The sequence below is a fragment of the Centroberyx affinis genome, unplaced genomic scaffold (assembly GCF_046629955.1).
Source record: "Centroberyx affinis isolate AG114_WGS23_722 - 3 ecotype Tasmania unplaced genomic scaffold, CSIRO-AGI_Caff_v1 ptg000888l_1, whole genome shotgun sequence".
NCBI lineage: Eukaryota > Metazoa > Chordata > Actinopteri > Beryciformes > Berycidae > Centroberyx > Centroberyx affinis.
This window is the reverse complement of record NW_027279477.1, coordinates 377,455-400,120: the sequence shown is the minus strand read 5'-3', so window position 1 is coordinate 400,120 and position 22,666 is coordinate 377,455. Positions and strand designations below refer to the sequence as shown.

At 41.9% G+C, this 22,666-nt stretch overlaps 1 protein-coding gene across 1 annotated transcript; it reads left to right on the top strand.

Annotated features, from left to right (window-relative positions):
• The first annotated feature begins 2,840 nt into the window (after nucleotides 1–2,840).
• wnt9a (wingless-type MMTV integration site family, member 9A) lies at nucleotides 2,841–19,986 on the top strand. Its single transcript, XM_071521445.1, has 4 exons — nucleotides 2,841–2,961; nucleotides 15,788–16,047; nucleotides 16,237–16,499; nucleotides 18,953–19,986. The coding sequence occupies exons 1-4, from the start codon at nucleotides 2,870–2,872 to the stop codon at nucleotides 19,469–19,471; spliced, it is 1,134 nt and encodes a 377-aa protein (XP_071377546.1). The 5' UTR covers nucleotides 2,841–2,869; the 3' UTR covers nucleotides 19,472–19,986.
• Nucleotides 19,987–22,666: the final 2,680 nt, after the last annotated feature.

Sequence of the window (22,666 nt, the reverse complement as noted above, 5' to 3'; positions counted from 1 at the left end):
ATACGGTTGTTTTCAGAGCGATCTATAATATTCACATTCTTAAGAAGCAAATCCGTGAAATATTCTTTTTTTCAATCGCATATACGTTTGAGAGAGAATGGGAGAAGGAAAAAAGACAGAGAGGGGCAGAGAAGGGTAAAGGAGGGTGAAGGCAGTATCTCCAGCAGTAGGGAGGGAAAGACTCTTGACAGCCTAAAGAGATTAGTGTCCATTACCAAACAAATTTCAGCTACCACCTACAACACTTATGACAGGCCTCAGTCCAACCCTCATAGGAGCCCTTTTAAAACCACACGCTTTTGTCGTCACAGCCATGTTCCCTGGACACCGGAATGAAACAAGTGCTGTTTTCTTGGTTGCCTGGTCTGAGAAGAGGGGGTGAGTGTTTAAGAAGGGTGTGGGAATCAATTATCCCACTCAAGAGACGTGCAGGACCAGTGGGTATTGCTGGGATTAGTGTCCATTCTTGTCATGTACTGACAAAACCTCCTGCTGATCTCCTTAAAACCAGGTGTTATTAAGAAACAGGGCCCACACTGGGGGCCTGTACCTATAGGGTTTTGAATAACTACCCTTTAGGAATGACTGACGAGCTTATATTGTAAAAAAAAAAAAAAAAAAAAAAAAAAAATGCATTCCTATGCCTTCAAGTGCTCACCTGTATGATTTCTGGAATTATATTCAGCTTGAGTTGAAAGGGAATTTCATGCATACAGAAAGAGGGATGCATTAGAAGTTCAGAAAACTGACAACAATAGATCATATTTACAGTGATAGGCTGCAAAGCACCTTAGCCCAGACTGCTGTGACTAATTCTAATTTGGCTACATCTGTCTTCTGGTGTGGAAACTTTTAAGCAACAATTATTGTTAATTTTTCAACATACTTCCACACCGCTGCAAGCTAACCTGTCACTATCACTCATGCTCAACTCTGGCTTGTGATTATGTGCAACGCAAAAGCTCAATAATTGATGATCTCTGGGAGAGCGATCAGAGGTCTAATATCAAGTGAAACACACCACAGTAATTACCTCGCTCATTCACACTGATCTGTAATTTGGGGTGCTTTTTTGTTTAACTGGTCACACAGTAAATAGAAACTTGGCTCATGAGGCTTGTTGGCCCATATGTTGATGTTTCTGATCTGCGGTGAATGGGTTTGATATTGTTTGAGATTGGGAATGAATAGACTTCATCCCAAACGCTGGCAGGAGCGTTCGTTCCCCAGGTGTAGCTGAGAAAACCTGGAGCCTTCCCAAGTTCAGATACCTCTCTCTTTATGTGCCAGAAAGCAAGGTGTGTGCGGACACAAAAGATGTCAGGTGGTAGCTAAGCCATTGAAAGGTGTTTACACAGGAGTTAAGTAGGGTTGTCCCTGACTAAAGAAATTCTCAGTTGGCTAACAGTCAGTGGATATTATTTACAAATCAAAAAGTCAATTTAGTCAACAAATCTGTAATGCTGCTTTCAACACATCATTGCATGCTTTCATGCTGCAGTCGTGTTAAATGACCACTTTAAATCAAGTGTGTATTTGTGAATAAAGCTGTAAATATTGTTGTAATGCCAGTAACACATTTTTATTTTTTCATGGAAATTACTCCAATCTAAACAACTAAAGTGTAAAAATATTCAATTAAGATGGAGCAACATAACTATTAAGCTTCAGCTGTGAATAGTTCATACAATAATATTGTTTAACTTTAACTTGTAAAAGAATTAATTGTTGAATGAAATGAAACTTTGATAAATGATATGCTCATATTATATTTTAGGTACTTTACTATTTTGAGTATCTTTCAAATGCAACAAGGAAAAATAGTGTTTGCATGTTTGAGAATGTTTTCGATGACACTTGCTAAAAGTTTTGGTAATCTCTCTTATGCAATCAAACACGTAGGAAGAGTAAATATTTTTCATGAGCAGGCCTGCCAGAGGGTTCAGATTACTTGCCACAATGATTGATAGTTTGCCAATTGATTTATGGCTTTCAATATGATATTTTGCAAAGTGATTAAAGGTTTCATCTTCAGCTCTTGTGAAATAGCTTTCAGTTACATTTTGCAAAGAAATGTACTTTCTTCATTGTGAACTACAGACGAACTCACCTCAGCGCTTGTGGTTAGGAGAACTGATCATTCTCTTTCAAAGGCAAGACTAGACTGATATTTAACTTCAACAGACAATCTTTAACCAAAATCTACGAAACACGGACTCTTTCTGCTGTATATATGTCATTTTGACTGTTGAAATCAACACAAACAAAACAGATCCTATACACAGTTATCACTGTTGGACACAGAAGTGAACTAGTTTACAATTTGAGCAGTTTAGACCACATAAGTTTCCATACATTGCAGTGTATAGTATTGTGCATTGTGCTGCCAGTTCTGGATAAAACCAACTCAAGGCTTGCCATTCTGGAAATAAATTGTCACTGACTAAAGGTAAACAAGTTTTCTATCATCCAGTGCAAGCCAGCTCCACTGACCTCAGTCAGCATAAACATTGACTGTATGGCACTTAAACAGCCCAAATGTATCCCATAAATGCCAATCATAAATTAAGACACAGTATACACAGATAATTTATCTATATGAAATATGAGAGAGAATTCAGAATCAGTGCACTCTGTGGGCATTCCCTTATTACTCTCTCTCTCTCTCTCTCTCTCTCTCTCTCTCTCTCTCTCTCTCTCTCTCTCTCTCTCTCTCTCTTCTCTCTCGCTCGCTCGCTCGCTCCCTTGCTCTCTGCTAATGGGAGGAGCGCACAGCTCCACTCTGTATAAGAAGTGCTGAACGTTCAACAAGGGATTTTACACAGCTACTCAGGAGAAACGAAATGATCTGCCCTAGAGCCGCAGCAAAATGCTGGATGGACACCTACTCCTGGGATGGTTATCGTTCACAGTTATAGTGTATCTTCTCAGCTTGCCTGGACCAACCGCAGCATATTTCGGGTAAGCACCGGGTTCACACACACACACACACACACACACACACACACACACACACACACACACACACACACACACACACACACACACACACATCCATGATGCTGATCTCATTGATTTGATTGGTTCGTGAAATACAAAGCAGGGAACAACTTTTCTTTTTGGTTTCATTGAAAACTGTCTTTAACATAAACTAACGAGCATAATGTAAAAAATGACATTAATTGATGTTCATGTGTTTTATCTGCATCCCTGGTTATTATTGCATGCTGTTATGAGTTGGTCCATGCCGGTGAAGTGTCACTTGTCGGTGGTTGTAGCGCTCAGACCGGCGGCCTCACAGCGGGTGGCTGCAGCAGGTTGTCTGGAGATGATTTCGCCTCATTGAAGCTGCTGACAATTCAAAGTACTGTAGACAAGCAGTGTCAGCGAGTAGCCGAGTAGGCAACGAAACTGTCTAACGCAGCAGACACAGGTTAAGTTATTGTATTCAGCCTTGGGTGTAAAGTTTTGGCTGAAACCCATTTCTGTCCGAGGAAGGTTCACCCCTCTGTTCCCCTGACAATTGGGCCAGCGCCCGCTGTATCTGGCACATTTGAATGGCAAGTAGCGGTCGTGTGATTATTTTGTTGAAACACTTGTAAAATCATATTCTAAGTCGACTCTGAAAACAGACATGGAGCAAAAGGTGAGTGTATATGCTTCAGCCTCAACAGCTGGTAACAATAAAGCAATCTGACTGACTGAACTGGTGGCCGAAACGTCTGCTCAGCTTGCACAGAAAATTCCCCCATCCAGCATAAACATCACACAGCTCTGGCCGGGGTTTCTAGCGCTCCCACTAAGTTTAAAAACAGTTGGAACACGTGTTGGGAAATTAATCTTAAAAATTTACCGTTTCATGAATCATGTCATATACACAATAATGTTTAATTTTGTAGGAGCGCAAGGGTACATATTTCAAAGTAAGTCATTCCCAGGGAACGCCTTAGATTTTAGGTGTAGCCCACTATGACCTCCACCTTACAACGGCTGCTAATGCGCTGCACTTCAGGTTGTCTGTTCAGATAAACTTCACTTTTAGCTTTCTAAGTGTTGAAGAACAAATTAACATTTACAATTAAGTCATTAAGTCATTCAAAGTAAGTCAGCAGGGCAAGTCGGTGAGCAGCCATGTTTCAGCTGGAACTGAAGAGATTTGATCCAAAAATGAGATATCTACCATTTGGAAAAAAAGTGACACCCACTCATGAACTTTAGGTAATGACCCACTCCTCCCTTTTTGTAAGGTGTCCTTTGAAGTTTCTAAATCACCATCACTCATTTATCCATACAGGACCAGTCATAGGCTTAACAGTGACATCTCATAGGAACCACATTATCCAGCAGAATCTTGATGTTCTTCCTTTATCACAGTAAAGACAAATATCTTTGTTGATGGATGTTGTTAGCGCTCCCTCATGCTGCAAACAGCGCCGGGCCTGGAGCTGAGGCAAATGGCCACAGGCTGTGGAGTGATGACACTTGAAGCCATTCCAGCAGAGTCAAATTTATGGTAGGTATGAGTGCAGCGTGAGCTCCAGGAGTATTAGGTGATAAGGGCATTGTTAGCTGTGAATCTTTAAGGGAACACAGGAAAGCGTCCCCCGAGGGTCTGTTAGACATAATGAAGCTTTAAACTGGTTTGTTAGACCTCAGGGGCTGTTGAATTGGGTTTTACCTTCTCTCTGATTTATAAGCTATAGTATAAGGTATACAGGTATAAGGAATCACATATAAAATAGGAACAACAAGACAAAGCTACAACAGATGGAATAGCAATGATGGCAAGACTTCTTCACTTTCTAGATAACAATCCTGTCAAAATGAATAGGGCTGTCATCGTTTAGAGCCAATGTGTCAACTCTCTAGGTTAAGGTTTGGCTCTCGGATGTTTTAACAAAGTGTTGGCACTCATCTTTGCAGACTGGGTGATGCAAACATGTGGCACCTGTTAGAACTCTGTATGATGGAAATGTCTCGACCCATCTCACCGAAACTTCACCATCTGTAATACTCACACGAGTATCAAATGCTTTCAATGTCTTTGCCTCTGTCTCTATCTCTGTCTGTCTCCCCTCCAGTAGAGTATAATCCTCGAGCAGTGTCGCCCTTGGCCTGCAGTGTGTATTAAAGTTGACGTGCCAAATTGGCGCTCGCATCAACTCTAATGGTTCTAATGGTAATGCGTATTTACTTATTCAGTTAGCACTTGTTTTCAATTCCCTCTGTCAGTCTGTTCTCTATCTCTGGCCTCTGTAGTGCAAAGAGACATGTGGTATTACAATACTCCAGATTTATTATTCCATGGCCCGAGGAGAGGAGAATATGAATGAGTGTCAGTGAATGATTTAGCCCTGCAGCTGAAGAACACGAAACACACTGAAAGACCCTGCCCAGGTGACATAGATACATGCAAAATGTGACTGCCCCATAGCCAACTTCCCAGAAACTCGACACCAGTGACACTCTGCAACAGAGGCCTGCACGACTTTGAGTGGAGAACATACTAACACAAACCTATTCAAATAAATATGCCATGAGCACGAGGCATCCTAGGGCCTCCTGGGTACTGATTTACTCAAAATAGAGGGTCAATGTTGCATACCCAATTTCCAGAGTGCGGTGGAGCGTAAGTGTAACATAAACACAATCTCTCTTGCCCATAGTCTGCGCAGCAGAGGGTGGGGTGGGATTCCTGGCGTAGTCAAGCACCCGCTTAAATTGTCATCCTTTGCCACAAGAATGTGAGCACTCATTTTCTTTCCCTCAGCCTGTTGTGGCAGGTGCTGGTCCGACTAAATCCGTTATCATTAGGGTTACAATCTGAGATGTTCGTGAAGCTTTCATTCTTTGACTTAATAGGTTACTGTACCTTCAGGGGAAATTTTGTGAACTGTCAGAAAGGGAAGTGATTTGTTTGCTCAGTTGACCCCGTCAGGGTTCATGCTGAGGAGTTTCAGACAGTTCCATTCATTTAAATTTGAGTTTTGGTCAAGGGCATGTCATTCTGTGGTCTTGTAAACTGTGCTGAATGCGAGCCCTAACACTGAGTCAGGAGTTTGTTTTTATTTAGTTCATGTGCGACATATACAGGAAGGCTGCCCACAGTCATGCAACTGGGATTTACCAATCACTGAAGCACGACATTATCCGGAAGAAGCCAATATAGTGGTTGCTATTACTTGGCACTTAATTATTGCGACAGCCTTAAATCACCCTATCATCGTTTGCTCATGATGCAGTGCTGATGCCCTTTCAGATGGTATTATTGTTTTCAATGCTCCATTAAGTGAGGCAATAGGCCAAAAACAACATGCTAACAAATGGGATGTGTGTAAATTTACTTAGGAGGAGTGATTTTCAGTATGCTACTGTAAAAGGTTTTTATCACATCGCTGAATTAGTTCCTGATGTATTTCAAACACCAATGCATCTTAAAGTTTAAGTAGGTGATTCTCTTTTCTCTGTAGTGAAGCACAGAGATGTAATGATGTTATTTAAGTGGCTCCATGTAAACATTTCCTTTGGTTCCCTCCTCTCCGTCGCCTCCTGTTCCTCGTTTCCCCGCCTCATGTGCGTGCCGGCATCCCTGCAGTGGTTTGTGGCGAGCTGCTGGGTGATTACCACTCATTAGGAGCAGCAGAGTTAGTGTGGGCTCAGGCTGGCGTTGCCTGGCAGACAGTGGTGGCGGGCGTCTCATTACCGGGCCTTAAGGACTGATTAGCCCTGATGTGCAGCAGGGCGGGGAACGCCGTTGATAGAGGGATTTCCCAACTTCATAGGATATCCTGTGGCTATAGCCACACCTCAAAGGGTATCACTTTACCGTGAAGCCAAGAAGATAGGATTCTCTCAGCACTGGCGGTGTGACCATGTAGTCTGATGAGATCACGCAAACCTGGAGGCTTAGATAACAGACCACATGCCCTCTGAAAAAAGACAGCTTTGTTTTCTTTATATTTCTGTTTGATACATCTGGATTTGAGCTAAGCCCTGCTTTGTGAGCGCTTCTGCACTCTGACATCTCAATGGAAAGCCTGCTATGCCCGCGGATTCCACAGGGGGGTGCAGTGTCTTCTGGGAGGGCAGGATGGTCCTCAATCAGCACTTTTTAACGTCTTTGTGTAACCTTAGGAGAGTGGGAAATGAAATGTGAAAACATCAAATTTAAAGGCAGCCAACTCTGTGAAAATAGAATGAAGGAAAAAAAAATGAGTTCCACGTATGCCTAGTTATGGCCAAAATGCATGTCATGTACAAAGTTTCTCTCAACTTTCAGTTTACAGAGCCTCAGCCAACAATTCCCCCCTCTGCACGGAATATCTTGTCTTTTCTAAATTGCATGCGCAACATTACCGTTTATTTTATGGGGTGAATCATTTAGAAAATTCTGGAGCTTGGTACACACCTTTGTTATGAAGGTTTCAGCGGTGTCTGTAGTGGGCTTTTATGGGGCTCATACTGTATAATAATATGGTTGTACTGTATATTTTGGAGATTACATGGTTTGGTAAGGCTTTTAAAATGTGTTTGGCCCGCTCACATCCGAAGAAGTTATGGTTCTGGTGTCATCAGCATGCAGCACAGCTAAGACTTATTGAATTTTAAAAGGCCGGCAGCTCCAGTTCAGTCCTACCAGTTAGCTGCTGCACTTCATCGGCGGATAGTCAGCAGTGATGGGAAGAAAAACTCTTGTTGGTAAGACTGTACACACATGATGATCTTTACAGATGCGGTTGGAGACATGGGTAATTTGCAAAACAGGAAAGCTAATATAGACTCATGATACTTTTAGCGGTCAGGGATTGATGAGATGATGCTAGTTAGTGTGACCGCCATGTCCTGTGTTTTCCATGCTTGACCGCAGGCGAGTTTCCCTGCCTGGTTTGTGGGAATAAGAGAGACATGGCACTTCACATGGGCCAAGATTAGCAAGATTGACAAACCCTCACTTAAAATTTTGGTCCTCATGAGAATATCTGTCCATCTCTCATGTCTCACTTAGGGGGATTATGATAGGTTTGGTTTCAAATGTATTTTCTGTCAATAAAAAGTGAAAAATAAAATCTTCCCACCCCAGCCAACATAAAATATAATCATATTTTAATGTCATACACCTGTTTGTAATGACTTATAATTACATAAAAGTTCAAAGAAAGTTAGTCATTAGTTGGTCATACCTTTCCAGAAATGCCTGGTTAGCCTCTTACTATATATCTAGACGATTATCTTGCATAAACACAACCCTATAGAGGCCTGACCTGACATGCTCTCAGATGTGTGTGTTTGCCAAATGGGTGTTATTACACAGACTATAGTTTGCCCCAAAAGGCATATTTATCTGTAAAGCCTGGGCATTAGTTGGAGAATGGACACAGTCTTTATGTCCTAAAGTTACCATGAGCAAATTACCGCAGTGACGTACCCTGACATGCATGGGCCTATAGGCAAGGTGAAAGTTTTCAACTGCAAGGAATTCTTGTCTCATGATTCTCTTGATAATGGCCCATTTTGCCTTTCTCTCAACTGGTTGCTGTTTCCTCAAGTGTCAATCAATTGTCAAAAGTCAGTCATTCTCACACTAGGTAATACATTTATCGCTCATGCTTCTGGAGGTGAGGCAAAATATCAACACTTTCCAGCTTTAACTTAGAGTTACTGTACCTTTCTGTTACATTGGACAAATATAGGAGGGTAGTTCATCATCTGTTCATGTTTTACAGTATATAAACAATACATCACCTGTTGTGGCCTTAATTGAAGTTATGTGGGCCTTTCAGCAATGCAGCTTGAATTTTCATGGAGGAAAAACATAATCTTTTGGTAGTAACAGTAAATAACCGTTAGTAATAGGCCTATGTCTAAACTCAGCCACTTGCATTTGCTGATGCATGGATGGTTGAAAACAGCTGCTGTTTTGTGATTTGTTTTGGCTTCTGTGGTTTGACTTTGCATGCTCGGCTTATTCGCAAAAGTGCTTTTGCCCAGTGTAAAATAAATGAACAAATCTTGCATTGCCAATCTGTAATCTGCGCACACACGCTTAAATACCTGCTATCTAGAGCATTACCAAGAGTATAGTTAAACTATTAGAGTGTTGTTCTGCTCTCTTACCAAATAATGGTAGTCTGATTCTCGTGTCAGCATGTGCGAATCGGCGAGTATGTGTGCCTGAACGAGTTTGGTGCGTCGGTGCGCTGGTACAGGGGTGCTCTGTGCCATGGTGTAGGCTAGAACAGGGGAGTCATGCGGACACTGCTGCGCGCCCAATCTGTGCCAGTCACACAGTGACTATAACTGAGCTGCTGACCTTAGAAGCCTTGAGTTCTCACATAGCAGTTAAACCTCTTACCATGCCCCACACTCCCATTCCCAAACCCAGAGCCTGTATTCCTACTACTCAGCTACTAGTGCCTGCATTCACTGCTGTGCATTGAAAACTCAGCCAGAGGTTTAGTTGAACAGTACATTTTTTTCTTTTGCTGAGTCTTTGTGAATTGAAAGTTGAAAGAAATCAGTCATCTACAGTATATGAATAAAAGGTTATTTTGTGTTTTGTTTAAAAATTAGAAAGAATAGAATTAGGGACACTTTAACTTGCACTGGATTTAAAGGAAAGATTTCCACTGTAACATGTCATTCACAGTGAGAACATTCCCAAAAGCTTCTGAAGATTATCTAGAACAGGAACCTGACCAGGTCAGTCAATTAGCGGCAGAACTCTGACACGTCCTGTGTGGGTTGTAAATGACCAGAAGGGACAACAGATGACATAATGGTTGGTCATATCCTGTTGAGTTCAGCATAGGGGACTTTCCCCTTTATGTTGTGAATAGCGGTGCTTCTAGACTTTGCATCACATTCTCACTATGCGGAAAGGCTCATTACTCAACTAATAATGACTTCAAAGTCGTTCTGTCATGTTACTGTACTGTGTCAGTCACAGCTTGTTAGGGGTAGTCACAACACCCAGTGCTTTCAACCAATAACTAATCTTATTTTAGCCTCATACATAACCGTTTACTCTTTCCCCTATTTCTGGCTTTACTGACATGGGAAACGAACAGTGTCACTACTGCTGGTGGGGGGAAAAGTCCACATATTTCAGTGTAGTTTCAGTGGAGTGTAGTGCAGATTTTCTTGTCTCATCTCCCTCTTGTCGATGCACAATAGCCTGGAGACTCCCTGTACCAGAGAGTCATTTGAGACTGAATCATGGTTTCTTCAATTATTCAAGCCTGAGCTGTGGAACACATTGTCAGCCATAGTTAGAGCGGGCCAGAGGGAAAACACCACACACTCACATTCCTACTACCTCTGGCACGGCCTGGCCCGTGATACACCAGATGGGACTTGGGCAGGGTGGTCTGAAGTTCATCCAACATTTCTGAGAAAAACACACTTTTTTCCCCCCAAGAGGAGCATTTAAACACCATGAAAGAAGGAGAAAAAAGTGCATGAGAGAAAAAGAGATCAGCACTGGCAACTTTGATTTTTTTCAAAAACTCACCCTTTTATTTTAAGAACAATACCAAAGTTTTTTTTTCATGGATAGGTTTTTCTCAGGTGAGCACGACAGTTAAAGGTAAACTAGTACAGATTGTCCATTCTAGCACACATGTTCATGTCTGTCATTGTCTTGTGTTGGTTACCTTTGTAGACAGCAGTGGTTTCGTCTAGAAGAGGCTTTGTTTTGAGCCAACAGCTGGAGGGAATGATTGGCATTCGTTTAGAGTAATTGACCAGTGGGAATAGGGGAAGTTCGGAGAGCTGCCCCATGAGAGGAGGAGGGGGGGATTGGGGGGGGATTGGGGGGTCTAAGAGACACCAGACCACACAACCTGCAAGTTCAGGCTGATGGAGAAACTGCGGCTTTTGTGCTTTTCTGCCTGGGCGCGTTCAGCCAGGACTGACTCTTATAGGTGTTGACTTAAGGTAGTAAGTGCACACAAGCACGTGCACACACAAAGGCTCACTTTGACTGAAATTTGCCAAACCACTTTGTTGCCCAAGATGTTCATCCTCATCTCCAAATATGAAAAATAACAGAAAATAAATAAAAATAAAATGTTTATTGTCTATATTAAATTCCTTTCAAAACATTGAACTGATCTTGCTCAACAGGTGGTACACCGTAGTGAGCTTTTCCTCTGGAAACAAATCACCAAAGTATTGATCTCCTTCATGGCAATGGCATTCTATTATCGCAGGCAGTCGGAATATTACTTGTTCACAGAATCTGACTTTGAGCGTCACCTCATGTCATGCAAGACCACTATCTGACTTGGCCAAGGTTGCAGATCCAAAATAACAATATCTGTGATATGTGAAAAACAACTAATATTTATAAAGTTTGCTGCTCTGACTCTATTTTAGTCCGCTGTCAGTAATATACACTATTTGACATGAGCTGCCTTTGTTCAAGCTATGTATGGTTGTGTGAGTTTGTGAATAACACCAGCAGTTACAATGCTTCGTTCTGTTTGCATTTGTAGCTTATACATGGAGTGAGTACTTCATTTAGGCCAAGAAAGTTAAAGTAAAAGTGATAATATGTTTTCCACTATCTAAGAGGTTAGGTATTGTTATACCTCCACAAGCCACCCTTAACTATTTACATACCAAACCAATGAAGAATGACCAGAATTACTAGCAGCAGAGCACTGCACCACTGAGGGTCACTTCCAGAGCTGTAATGTAAAGCCAGAGAGGGAGTGATGATGGCAAAGTTTAGTAATAGTCAATGATTTCCTCCAGGGATCGACTCTGAGGCTCCACAGTGTGAAATGAGCCATTTTCACTGAGCCCAGCGCATTGGAAAATGTATATAAAGTAAATGTCATGGGCAATGGGAGGTGCTGACAGGTAGAGAGAAAGGACTAAACAAACTCCAGTGTTTCCCAGTGAAAGACAGCGGAGGAGGCAACGAGTGAGATTAGCCGGTTTGAAGGCCCGCGATGCCTGTGAGAAGTGTGCGAGCGAGTGTGTGTGTGTGGAAAAAGCAAAGCTGAGCAAACATCAGCAAGAATCCCACCTCACGTAGGATAATAGTGAATTTTATTATGTCTCTGTTGGTGTTATATTCCATGTGTGATGTGTGTTGCTGTGCCAACACCTCAAACAAAAACAGCTTCAGAAAATGGTCCGTGATATGAAAACATACGGTTACATGTTCTTACATTCTAATGCTATGTGGCGTAGATATAGGTCCCTGCACTTCACCCTGCTCTTTGAATTTCATGTAAGTTTCATTATAAGCAACTGCAGTCTGCATTTCCCATGCTTCATTGAGAGACTTGAAGCTGTGCTTTTCCATTTTTCCTAATAAAAGTTGCTGCTATGGATCAAAACGGGGGAAACAGAATAATGACTTCGTGACCAAAGACTTCAAGTTCAGATTTGTAATGCTTTGTGTGCTTCAGCCACATTTATGCTCCTATCCAATTCTCTCTTCCTCTAAGTGAGTTGAATGAGTTCATTCTGCAGCAAACAGCAGAGTAACCCCTTTTTTTGTGGATCACCGTATTGGAATGTGTGGCTATGACCCTTTTGTGTGACAGTATAGGGGCTAACTTTGATTTAAAGAGGCATGGGTGACATCAACAATGGTCTTTGTCCATCTAGAAGTGATAGCAAGTCCTTTTACAAGACATAAGAAATAGAATTAAAGCACATCTGTGATACCATTTGACTATCTTCTGGTCTGCCACTAAGCGGAAACATGCACAAGAGTGAGCCCCAGCCAGTAGCTTCTTCTCCGGAGACCTGGAGTGTTTCTCCATTCTCAACTCTCTCCTATCCACACTTTGCCCCCAGGCCGTCTTCGTAACTGGCGAGAAATCTGCCTTTGTGTGGAAGCCACAGAGACAGTAGCGCAGCGATCAGTGTCATGTCATCTTTGGCGCTCCTCCAGCTGCCTTCAGACCGTCTTTACGTCTCAGACAGACAGACGTCATGCAGACAGTTGAGGACTGTCATTTTAATGGTCTCTTGTTTTGGCAGGCATCTGGGCTTTTGGAAGATTTGACACTGATACTTGTTACTATGCATGTCCACCCAGGAATGCGCACGTCATGTTGGTGGTATTGAGTAAATTAAGACTACCACTTGTCAGTTGAATCCCATTGCTAAACTAAACTTAGTACATGCACACATTTCAATTAATCTTTGTATGTTTATTGAATCTCAGCGGTGCAGTACCCTGCTGTCTGGTGCACGGTGGATTTGAGTGATGCCTTGAATTTACTGACGTTTCAAATGGAATTAGTCAGGTACTCCACGTGGCGCCATCATTCAAAACTTGAATGCTAGCCTACCGTAGAAATGTTGTGGAACGGTTGTCAGTCATATGTAATATACTAGGTCAACTGGAATTGTTTGTTTTGGCAACTGGAATATCTTTCCTTGGCATTGTTAGCACAGTGTATTTTAACAAAGGATGAAACAATTAAAAGGAAAATGTCAGTTATTCAGAGGGAGCCACATAGTTCTCATGCATTGTGTATGTCTCATACTGTCTGCCTTACACCATACATTTTTTACGCTCTAAAGTGTGTTGGGAGAGCAATCTCTGTCAAGACACAGCTTGCCAGGTTTCCATTTGAAAATTCATAGCTGTCAGACAAGTTTAGGAAAGGCAAACATGTTTTGAAAAAAGGAAACCATTTGACCCAATCTGAAGGCAAATCCTGAAGCCTGCCTCTTTTTACTTGACTGCTTGGATTCTATTCAATTTTCAACCAGGCAATGAATGCATTGTAAAGACAATAACATATGGCATATGTGAAGTCCATTGGTGAGAAACTGAGGACTTGAGGGGAAACACTTCAGTCAGTTATTGGACTTAATAAAAAAAAATCTCTTGTTAAAGGACTCCTGTGACCGCCTTATGGAGGCTGTGGGATATGAGTGGTGACAAAAGCTAACTAATGAAGTCACAAGTGCAAATATATTACCAATCGACACTTCTGGTACATTAGCTAAACCGTAGTTGTGGACATCCAGCAGGTGCTCTGTACCTTGACAAAATGTTATAGAATAAATTCTCTTAAATGGTCAGCTGAAACTCCCTCTCTGTTGTGAGGTTGCCATTCACTGTCAGGTCATTCAACAAGGCTCCTCCAAGAATTAGCAATGGCCCATTTGCTGTGGTTACTCTTAACAATGATCTGGTTGAACTTCTTCTAATTAATTCAACTGTATGTAGGGTTTTCCCTCTCAAGTCACACTTAATCACAAGACCTAAGCTAAAAGACTCCCTTAGGACCTAATGGAAGATCTCTCTCTCACTCTCTGTCACACAGACCAGCACTTGTTGCCAGTAACTGTTATGTATGTGTCTATGGAGACATGCAAATGGAAAGTTGTGTGTGTTATGCTTTCTCTTAATTCTCCTTTCAAAAGGATGGAAAAACAAACACGACAACCTAGATGCCAAACTTTTGATGCCAGAGGGCAGGGCCAGGTCACCTGTGGTAGTGAATAGAAAAGGTTTACTGAATAAATCATAAATCCCTGACTGCTGTATTTTGTCAAGACAGCATGAAGTGCATCAGGTGAGGTGTCAATATTAGTGCGCAGAAGTGTCATTTCAGGGAATCAAGTCCCTCTGCAAGGGCATATGGGCCGGAGGAATTGTGCTTTTGTGAGTTCTGTAAATCCATTTATTCTTCAGTTTCACTTTAAGGGTGTAAAAGAGGCCAGAAATTACACATAATGAACAACTACCCTGCCAATCCTGTCAGTTGGTGTGACCAAAATGGTCACAGGCTGACAGTCATGTCCCCTGTGTGTGTTTATGAAAGTAATGCTCTGCTTTCCCCATCACAACCTCAGAACGCTGGTCATTGGTTTTGCCAGCTATGTGGCAGACCCCGCTTGTGTGTTTTATATACGCTTCCCTTAAATAAACTGACGAAAGGAGTGCAACTCTACCACATGTTCTCTATACCATGTTTAGAACTGAAACTTGTGCTCATTATATTTCAAATGGATTGCAGCTTTAAGATCCTAAATACTGGACGTTTGTATGGGGATTCTATAATGAGAGTGTAAATCCTGCTGTGTGATCATGTTTAAATCTATACAACGCTGCTGTGAGTGGCATTCCCCCCTCAGGATATGATATAAATATTAAACCAAGTCTCCGCTGGCTACTGTTTCACATGCTTGTGGTATGACTGTCACGTTCAGTGTGGACCATTGTTTTAAATCTGTCCCCTTACCACCCGACTGCTTTAGCAGTCATAATATACATTTCATACCCTCAAACTATAGTGCTTAATACTGTGGCCAGTGAGCTGCCAGAGCCGTGACTTGCTGAGGGTGATGAATGGCTAACGGAGACAAAACAGTGAGGAACATTTTGAAAAGAAAGAAGTCTTCTTCCTCTGCTGAGAATTTGCTCTATACACAGACACGCCTGTGGTGGAGGTAGATCTCAATCTCCGGCGAATGTTGAATTCCCCTGAACATTAACCACTGAACTCAGCTTTGACCTGCAAATATGACAGCTGAATTCATTTGAACATTAACCAAACTTTTGAGCATTGTATGCCCCAGCTGCTCTTGCTGTGCTGTTTATGTAGTATATCTTTGCAACTCTTATTGTTTATCCAGGAAGGTCAGCATCCTGCGCTTTATTGGATACTTTATCAAGATGTTTCCACTCCCTCCCTGTGCACTGTGTTTCAACTGACTGGAGTGTGTCTGTGTGTGTGTGTGTGTGTGTGTGTGTGTGTGTGTGTGTGTGTGTGTGTGTGTGTGTGTGTGTGATCTCTCCCTCTAGGTTGACAGGTAATGAACCGCTGTCTATCCTGCCGCTGAGCTCTATACCAGAGGAGAACGTGGGCAGGGCCCACTACAAGCTGTGCGACCGGCTCAAACTGGAAAAGAAGCAGCGCAGGATGTGCAGACGAGACCCGGGTGTGGCAGAGACCCTGATGGAGGCCATCAGCATGAGCGCCTTGGAATGCCAGTATCAATTCCGCTTTGAGAGGTGGAACTGCACCTTAGAGGGGCGCCACAGAGCCAATATCCTAAAGAGAGGTAGGGCAGATGAGTCAAACCACATTTTGTGTATCTGAAGACTGAGCTGCTGTAAAATTAGACTTAGTAAGATTTAGAATTTTCTGAGTTTTTACAGCTGCTTCCCTTTCCTTTTGGGTTCCAAAAGCAAACCTGGTATTTCTCCATTCTCCAGTATCTCATTCGTTGTTCCCCCATGTGCCTCTGCAGGATTTAAAGAGACAGCCTTCTTGTATGCCATCTCCTCAGCGGGCCTAACGCATGCGATGGCCAAAGCTTGCAGCGCGGGGCGGATGGAGCGCTGCACCTGTGACGAGGCCCCGGATCTGGAGAACCGCAAGGCCTGGCAGTGGGGCGGCTGCGGAGACAACCTCAAATACAGCAACAAGTTTGTTAAGGACTTCCTGGGCAAACGCTCCAACAAGGACCTGCGCGCACGTGTGGACATGCACAACACAAATGTGGGCATGAAGGTAAGTGTGTAACATGAGATGATGTTATGTTTTCACATAGAGTGCTCTTACAGGTAACCAAACCAATGACCTTATTTCTCCATGAATTCCTGATGTCATCCCTTTTGAAAGAGGGCACAGTTTTGATAAAGTGCCAGTTCGCTTTCCATCGGCAAATCCATCAATCATCAGAACTCAGCCCCTAGGTGACTTTGACGATAACCAGTTGTATGACTAGCTAATGACCTGCTTTCAAACGTTAGACTCTGACTTAAGTCGACAGTGCCACTGCAGACCATTATTCATCTCCAGCATACGGATGTTAGGTAATTACATGGGAGTTTCATTCAGAAAAGAAGACAAATGTTTAGCAGAGGTATTTAATACAATAGTTTTACAGCAATATTTTACTTCCACTGTCATCTTAATTGGGCTTTCATTGAAGTAACAAATCATTTCAAAAACTACTTGAAACGAACAAGTAAAATGAGAGAGTGTGAGTTATAATACACAAATAAAGCAAACCAGGAAGCAAACTCAAAGGGAAACGCAGTTTGGTTTGCTTCAGGGGGTCAGAGTTCATTTTGAGTGGTCACATATAAACAGAAATGCTGGCTAATTGCTCACTTGAATCGGTTAAATGGTGGGAAAATTGTGATAATACAGTACAGGCTAAGTTCAGTGCAATTACATAGATAAAGAGTGGTATAAAGTGCTAATCAATTGTGCACCTTATCCTGGATATACTACCATATCTAAGTTGGAGTTGACTTCTATCCAAGACACGGCCAAATGACCAAAGAGGAATTTAATATGACCACAATAGAATAACATGGTTAGAGTTTCACAATGCATTCCAGTGGTGATCAAGTTATTAAACAAATACTACAGAATTTCAAGCATCCCCATGAAAGCTTGAAAAAAACCAAACTAACCAAAATTGATTGAATTAACTGCTAAATTTAGTGAAATCTGAAAGTGCTCATTAATCAATATTTGGTTTTCCCTCTCAGATTAGATAGATAATAGCTTTCGTTTGTGCTTTGGCAAAATTCAGCAATTGTTGTGGTGAGCGAGTGTGTTTTTTTTTTCATCTTGGAACTGATTTAATGGTAAAACAAAAAGAAGAGAGAATGGTCGTAATCTGTCAAGCCAAAGCAAACTGGAGGTCTGGAATCTGTTACTTTTACTTGGGTTTTCTCATATTGTAGCCATTTTCATTTTGGTTTCAAAATGAATTATAGCAGAAGCACACTTCCCAAATGTTAGCTGACATAAACGTCTCCCAAAAGACTAATACATGCTCTTCCTCTTCAGCTGGGCTCTCCAAAATCCAGTGTCTCAAGATATTTTATTTGTGATAAAAGATTTACAACATTGTTTTTGCTCTTTTTTTATTTGCACATGTAGTGAGGTGCACCGCATTTGGGATGAATTCCCATATGGAGCACAAATTTGGAATGTGCTAGCCTCTGCATCCCCCCAACATTTTAAAGCTGACATATCAAATTTTCTTGAACTGCTAGTGTGGTGAATATGCACTTCCTATCCCCCAATCTATTTCACAGGGTGAGAAAAGAGCAGCAGATACCATCCAAACCCCATCCAGACAATGTGTTATTGTCATCGATTTTCACACACTACTTTTAACAGTGTGGTTGATACACAAATGAACTTTGGCTGACCGCAAAGAGGTCAAGTGCTGTTATAATATCGTGCAGTGGTCTTTTTAGCTGACCAGCTCAGAGACTCTTTCACAGGCAATTATGCATGATTTTACAGAAGAAAAGATTTTACTTAGCCTTTCTTTTTCCAGCTGTTTGCATTACTTACTGTCTGTGTTATATCAGAATTGCCACACTGGAAGATTGGGTTGATACATCAACCGAGGGTTTAGACATACAGGATAAGAATAGCGCCCAGTGTCTAAGTATTAACGTCTCCTCTTTCCCATGGCCGACTGAATGGATCTTTTATTCAAGAGTGCTTCTCAGCAGTAACCTCCCCTTACTTATCATAATAACAGTTATTGAGTTTAATCAAAATCTGTCATCCGTGATTATCAAAACAAAATTAATCTTCGCTTCCCACTGACTATCATTAATTTGCTCCTTGCTTTGTATGATACACCACTTTTATTTGAAGCCTTAGACACAATGTTAAATTGTTGTCGTTCAGTATGATGTCAATGGTAGTTCACAAGCAATAAGTGGAGCCTCTGATTTTTTTTTTGGTATGATATCAAAAATAGAGCAATGAATGTAACATTTTTCCATGGTCTCTTTATGTTCTTCCCAAACCACTGCAGTCCACTGCCCAGCCCTAACCCTAATCATGTAATTGTGAGCATATTTGGGTAATTTGGCTCTTTGAAATGCTGCTTACAAAACAAAGGCATATTAAAATACATACTTTTGATTACATTCTGTTGATGTTTCGCGGTCGCTAACAGTGTTGCGCTGTCTCACAACTAGGTAATCAAAGCCGGGGTGGAGACCACTTGTAAATGCCATGGCGTCTCCGGCTCCTGCACCGTCCAGACCTGCTGGAGGCAGCTCTTGCCCTTCCACGAGATCGGCAAGCAGCTGAAGCAGCGCTACGAGACGTCCCTCAAGGTCGGCAGCTCCACCAACGAGGCCACAGGGGAGGGAGAGATCTCCACAGGTCGGGGCCAGCAGCAGCAGCAGCAGCAGCAGCAGCAGCAGCAGCAGCAGCAGCCTCCGCCTGGCCCCAGCGATCAGATCCCTCGCACCATGGACCTGCTCCACATCGAGGACTCTCCCAGTTTCTGTAGACCCAGCAAGTACTCGTCGGGCACCGCGGCCCGCAAGTGCTACAAGGACAAGAACTGCGACGCTATCTGCTGCGGGCGAGGCCATAACACCCAAAGCAGGGAAGTGACCAGGCCCTGCCAGTGCCAGGTGCGCTGGTGCTGCTATGTCGAATGCAAGCAGTGCACACAGAGAGAAGAGGTCTACACCTGCAAAGGGTAGTCCGGTCGCCTCTCGGCCCCCCTGTGACCTGTGACCATTGCAGCAAGCGGAAGATGGTGGTTTTAGAGAGGAGCGGTCGCTGGTCATTTTGTTCTTGAACAAGGTTTTGCTTCCACTGTCGGAACAGTGTTCTGCAGACAAAGGAGAGCGAGCTGATGGAGAAGCAATAAGCACTTTGAGGGATTTCTGTGGGTTGGGTTCTGACGTCCTGTGGCCCCCATGGCTGGGGTTTGCAGAATTAAATGCCCCGCCCTTCTCAGACAACAGGGTCAACATCTCAAGCTTTTGGTTGCAGAGTTGCCTTGGAGAGAGAGGCTTCTACTTTCCTATTCAAAATCCAATTGCATCTATCCACGAGAAAACACAGGAGAGATTAGCAGCCGTCTCCAGTTAATGAGGATCCAATTCAAGGACAGTAACACCAATAGACTGGCTTTTGGGCCTTGCCCAAAGAAGAATGGTGTGTGTGTGTGTATGTGTGTGTGTTTGTATGTGCATATGTGTGTGTCCTGGTGGTAGATTGTGTGTGTGTGTGTCTGTGTATGGGTGGGTGGGGGGGGGGTTCAAATGACAACTTATATGGCAATCAAGACCATATACAGAGACTGCTAAAAAGACAGGGTGTAAGAATTATTCTACACGCACATATTTACACTCACACACATTGTGTGTTTGCATATGTATGTAAATAAATTCAATTATATTGTAATGATATTATACAAGCCACTTATCTAACTATGTTAAAACAAACCACTAACCACACAAATGTTTTGTTGTTTGTGTGCTCTCGCTCGTTTTTTTTTTCGTAATTCATTTTGACAAGGCCCTTTGGAAAGCAGCACATTTGTGTCCTTTGTCTTGCTGTGGATAATTTATGGATCCTTTGGGACTACTCCTTCACAAGGAGAAAAAATGCTCAATTTTCTTTTAAATCTATTTTTTTTTGCAATAATATGATATAATATGAAGCTGTTGGTAAATGCATGGACAGAAAATAACTTTTTTACCAGTCAGTTTAGGCTCTTGTTGGCCTTGAGCGAACTCAACCAATGTTCAGGGAATAACTTAAACCACTAGACCTATTTGGACAAAAGTGAGTGAAAAATAGTGCATATCCAAATGAAATTCAAGTTGGAGATGACAGTGGCCTTGTTATTATTGCTGACATCATTGCAGCAGGTGATCACTTGACCAGCAGACGGTCCGCATGTGACTCAGATAGCCATCGGTAGAAAATTTGTATACATACCATTTGCTGTGGCTCCGCGGAGCCTAAATCTACTTAATAGGATTTTTTTTTTTAACTTTTAATACTTTAAGGTTGTAAAGAAAACTGTGGAGAACTGGAGGAATGTAGCCCCCTACCATTTCACATCCTTCCTTCCTGTTCAGCAGCCACAGTTTGATTGAGCCATATTCAACATGTAGACATGCACCACATACAGTAGGTATTGCAGTGGTCAATCCAAACAGCGAGGGGCAGCTGAGACGGAAATCTAACTTGACATGTCTGCAAAATTGCTCAAGTGAAGACGAATGCTTAAGCCTCATAACTAACATAAATATATTTTATAAGACTAATATTTCCATAATGTGTTGCTCAAACTGTTTGATGTCTAAATCCAAACATTGGGCTTTTGAAAACAAATTGCAAATGTGCTGTCTTCTTTCAGAAGTCAGTGAAGTTGTTGCAACACATGAGCTGATTTGCTTTTTAATATTACATATTTGTTGCCTGCCACACAAGCAGTTAACACAACGCAGTATACTGAACCCTGCCATACAACTACAGTGACAATTCAACACATGACTGTTCAGTCAAATGAGAAATGAGTTTATAATTTTCTGAGAAATGCCTCTGTACACACACAAACAACAGACAACAATATTTCATTCTGTTTCTCAGCACCTAGTTACTGGGAACATTATGTTAAATGCTATAAGATATAGGACCTTTTTATGCCTTGTTTTAGATGGGTGTGAATTAACTACTGAGTGAGGGACCCAGCTTTGTATTATAGCGCCATTCACGCACTGAAGCCCAAAAGCCCTTTAAAGTATTTAAAGATCTGTATTTATGGATATATACAGTGCAGTGCAGAATATTTTTGTAAATAGCAAAGGTTTATTCTCCTGTGGTATAGAGACAAGAGTGAGGCACATGTTCAAATCTCACAGGCAATTAATAACAGAAATTGGTAGCAATAACAACGTTGGAGCAAGACACTTAATTCTGGGAAAATTAGCAAGCTAGTGGTGTACTACTATTGATGCATTGGCTAAGGGTAATCATGAGTATGGTGTACACAGCTGCTGCAAACTTGTAAGAGATTGTAATCATCAATGAGTGAAACTCGAGTGCCAATGCCAGTAGATACAGCACCATGCCAAACATCCGTAAAAGTGGCTTTGACCGCAATTACTTTACAGACAGTTTTGTCTGAGTCTTTAAATATGATTATCACAAGATTTCTATTTGAAATTGAACCACCATCCTTGACAGCGAAATCATGCTTCAGGAAGAGAGCCTGGCATGGGTTATTTGTCCTGAGGAGATGAATTCCAAGCATTTTGATATGAGGAGGCATGCCAAATAAAGACTGGTCAAAACATATACATAGAACTTTGCACGCTACATGGAAACCATAATAGCTATGCTGAGAGTCGAAGCATAAATGCCTGCTTCCCGCAGCTTTTGGTGTGTGTATTCTCCACACACTCCTCGGCCCAAGACTGAGGTTCTCTACTATTGAATGGATTCAAAATGGTAAACAGGCATGACAGGAATACCAGATGCACACCGAGTGCATTTTTTTGTTTGTTTATAGATTGTACATAGGCCTAAAATTTCTCCAGAGAAAGAAGAGCATGATGCAGCAGTCAGTCCTAGATGTTGCTGTCACAGTCCTCCATATTTTCAAATCCATAACTCTGCACTGTTTAGTTGTCAGTGGATCATGTACAAAATTCTATTTTGTAGAAAAAATAAAAGATAAATTATTTTTTAAATATATTATGAGCATGTGTTTAGTGTAAATAACGTCAAAGTCTAAACTGATTTTATATCCTGTATTTTTTACTCTGTTTTTCTTTTGGCTTGTATGGGTGTTTGTTTCTTTTGGGGTGGAGGCTTCAAGAAGCAGTGTATACTTTGAACATGTTTCAACATGTTTTCCAATTTTTTTCAACATGTTT

Coding starts and splice junctions, on each gene's coding strand:
- wnt9a (XM_071521445.1), top strand. CDS start 2,870: ATGCTGGATGGACACCTACTCCTGGGATGGTTATCGTTCACAGTTATA. Junction 16,048..16,236: donor AGCCAATATCCTAAAGAGAG/GTAGGGCAGATG, acceptor GTGCCTCTGCAG/GATTTAAAGAGACAGCCTTC. Junction 16,500..18,952: donor ACACAAATGTGGGCATGAAG/GTAAGTGTGTAA, acceptor TCTCACAACTAG/GTAATCAAAGCCGGGGTGGA.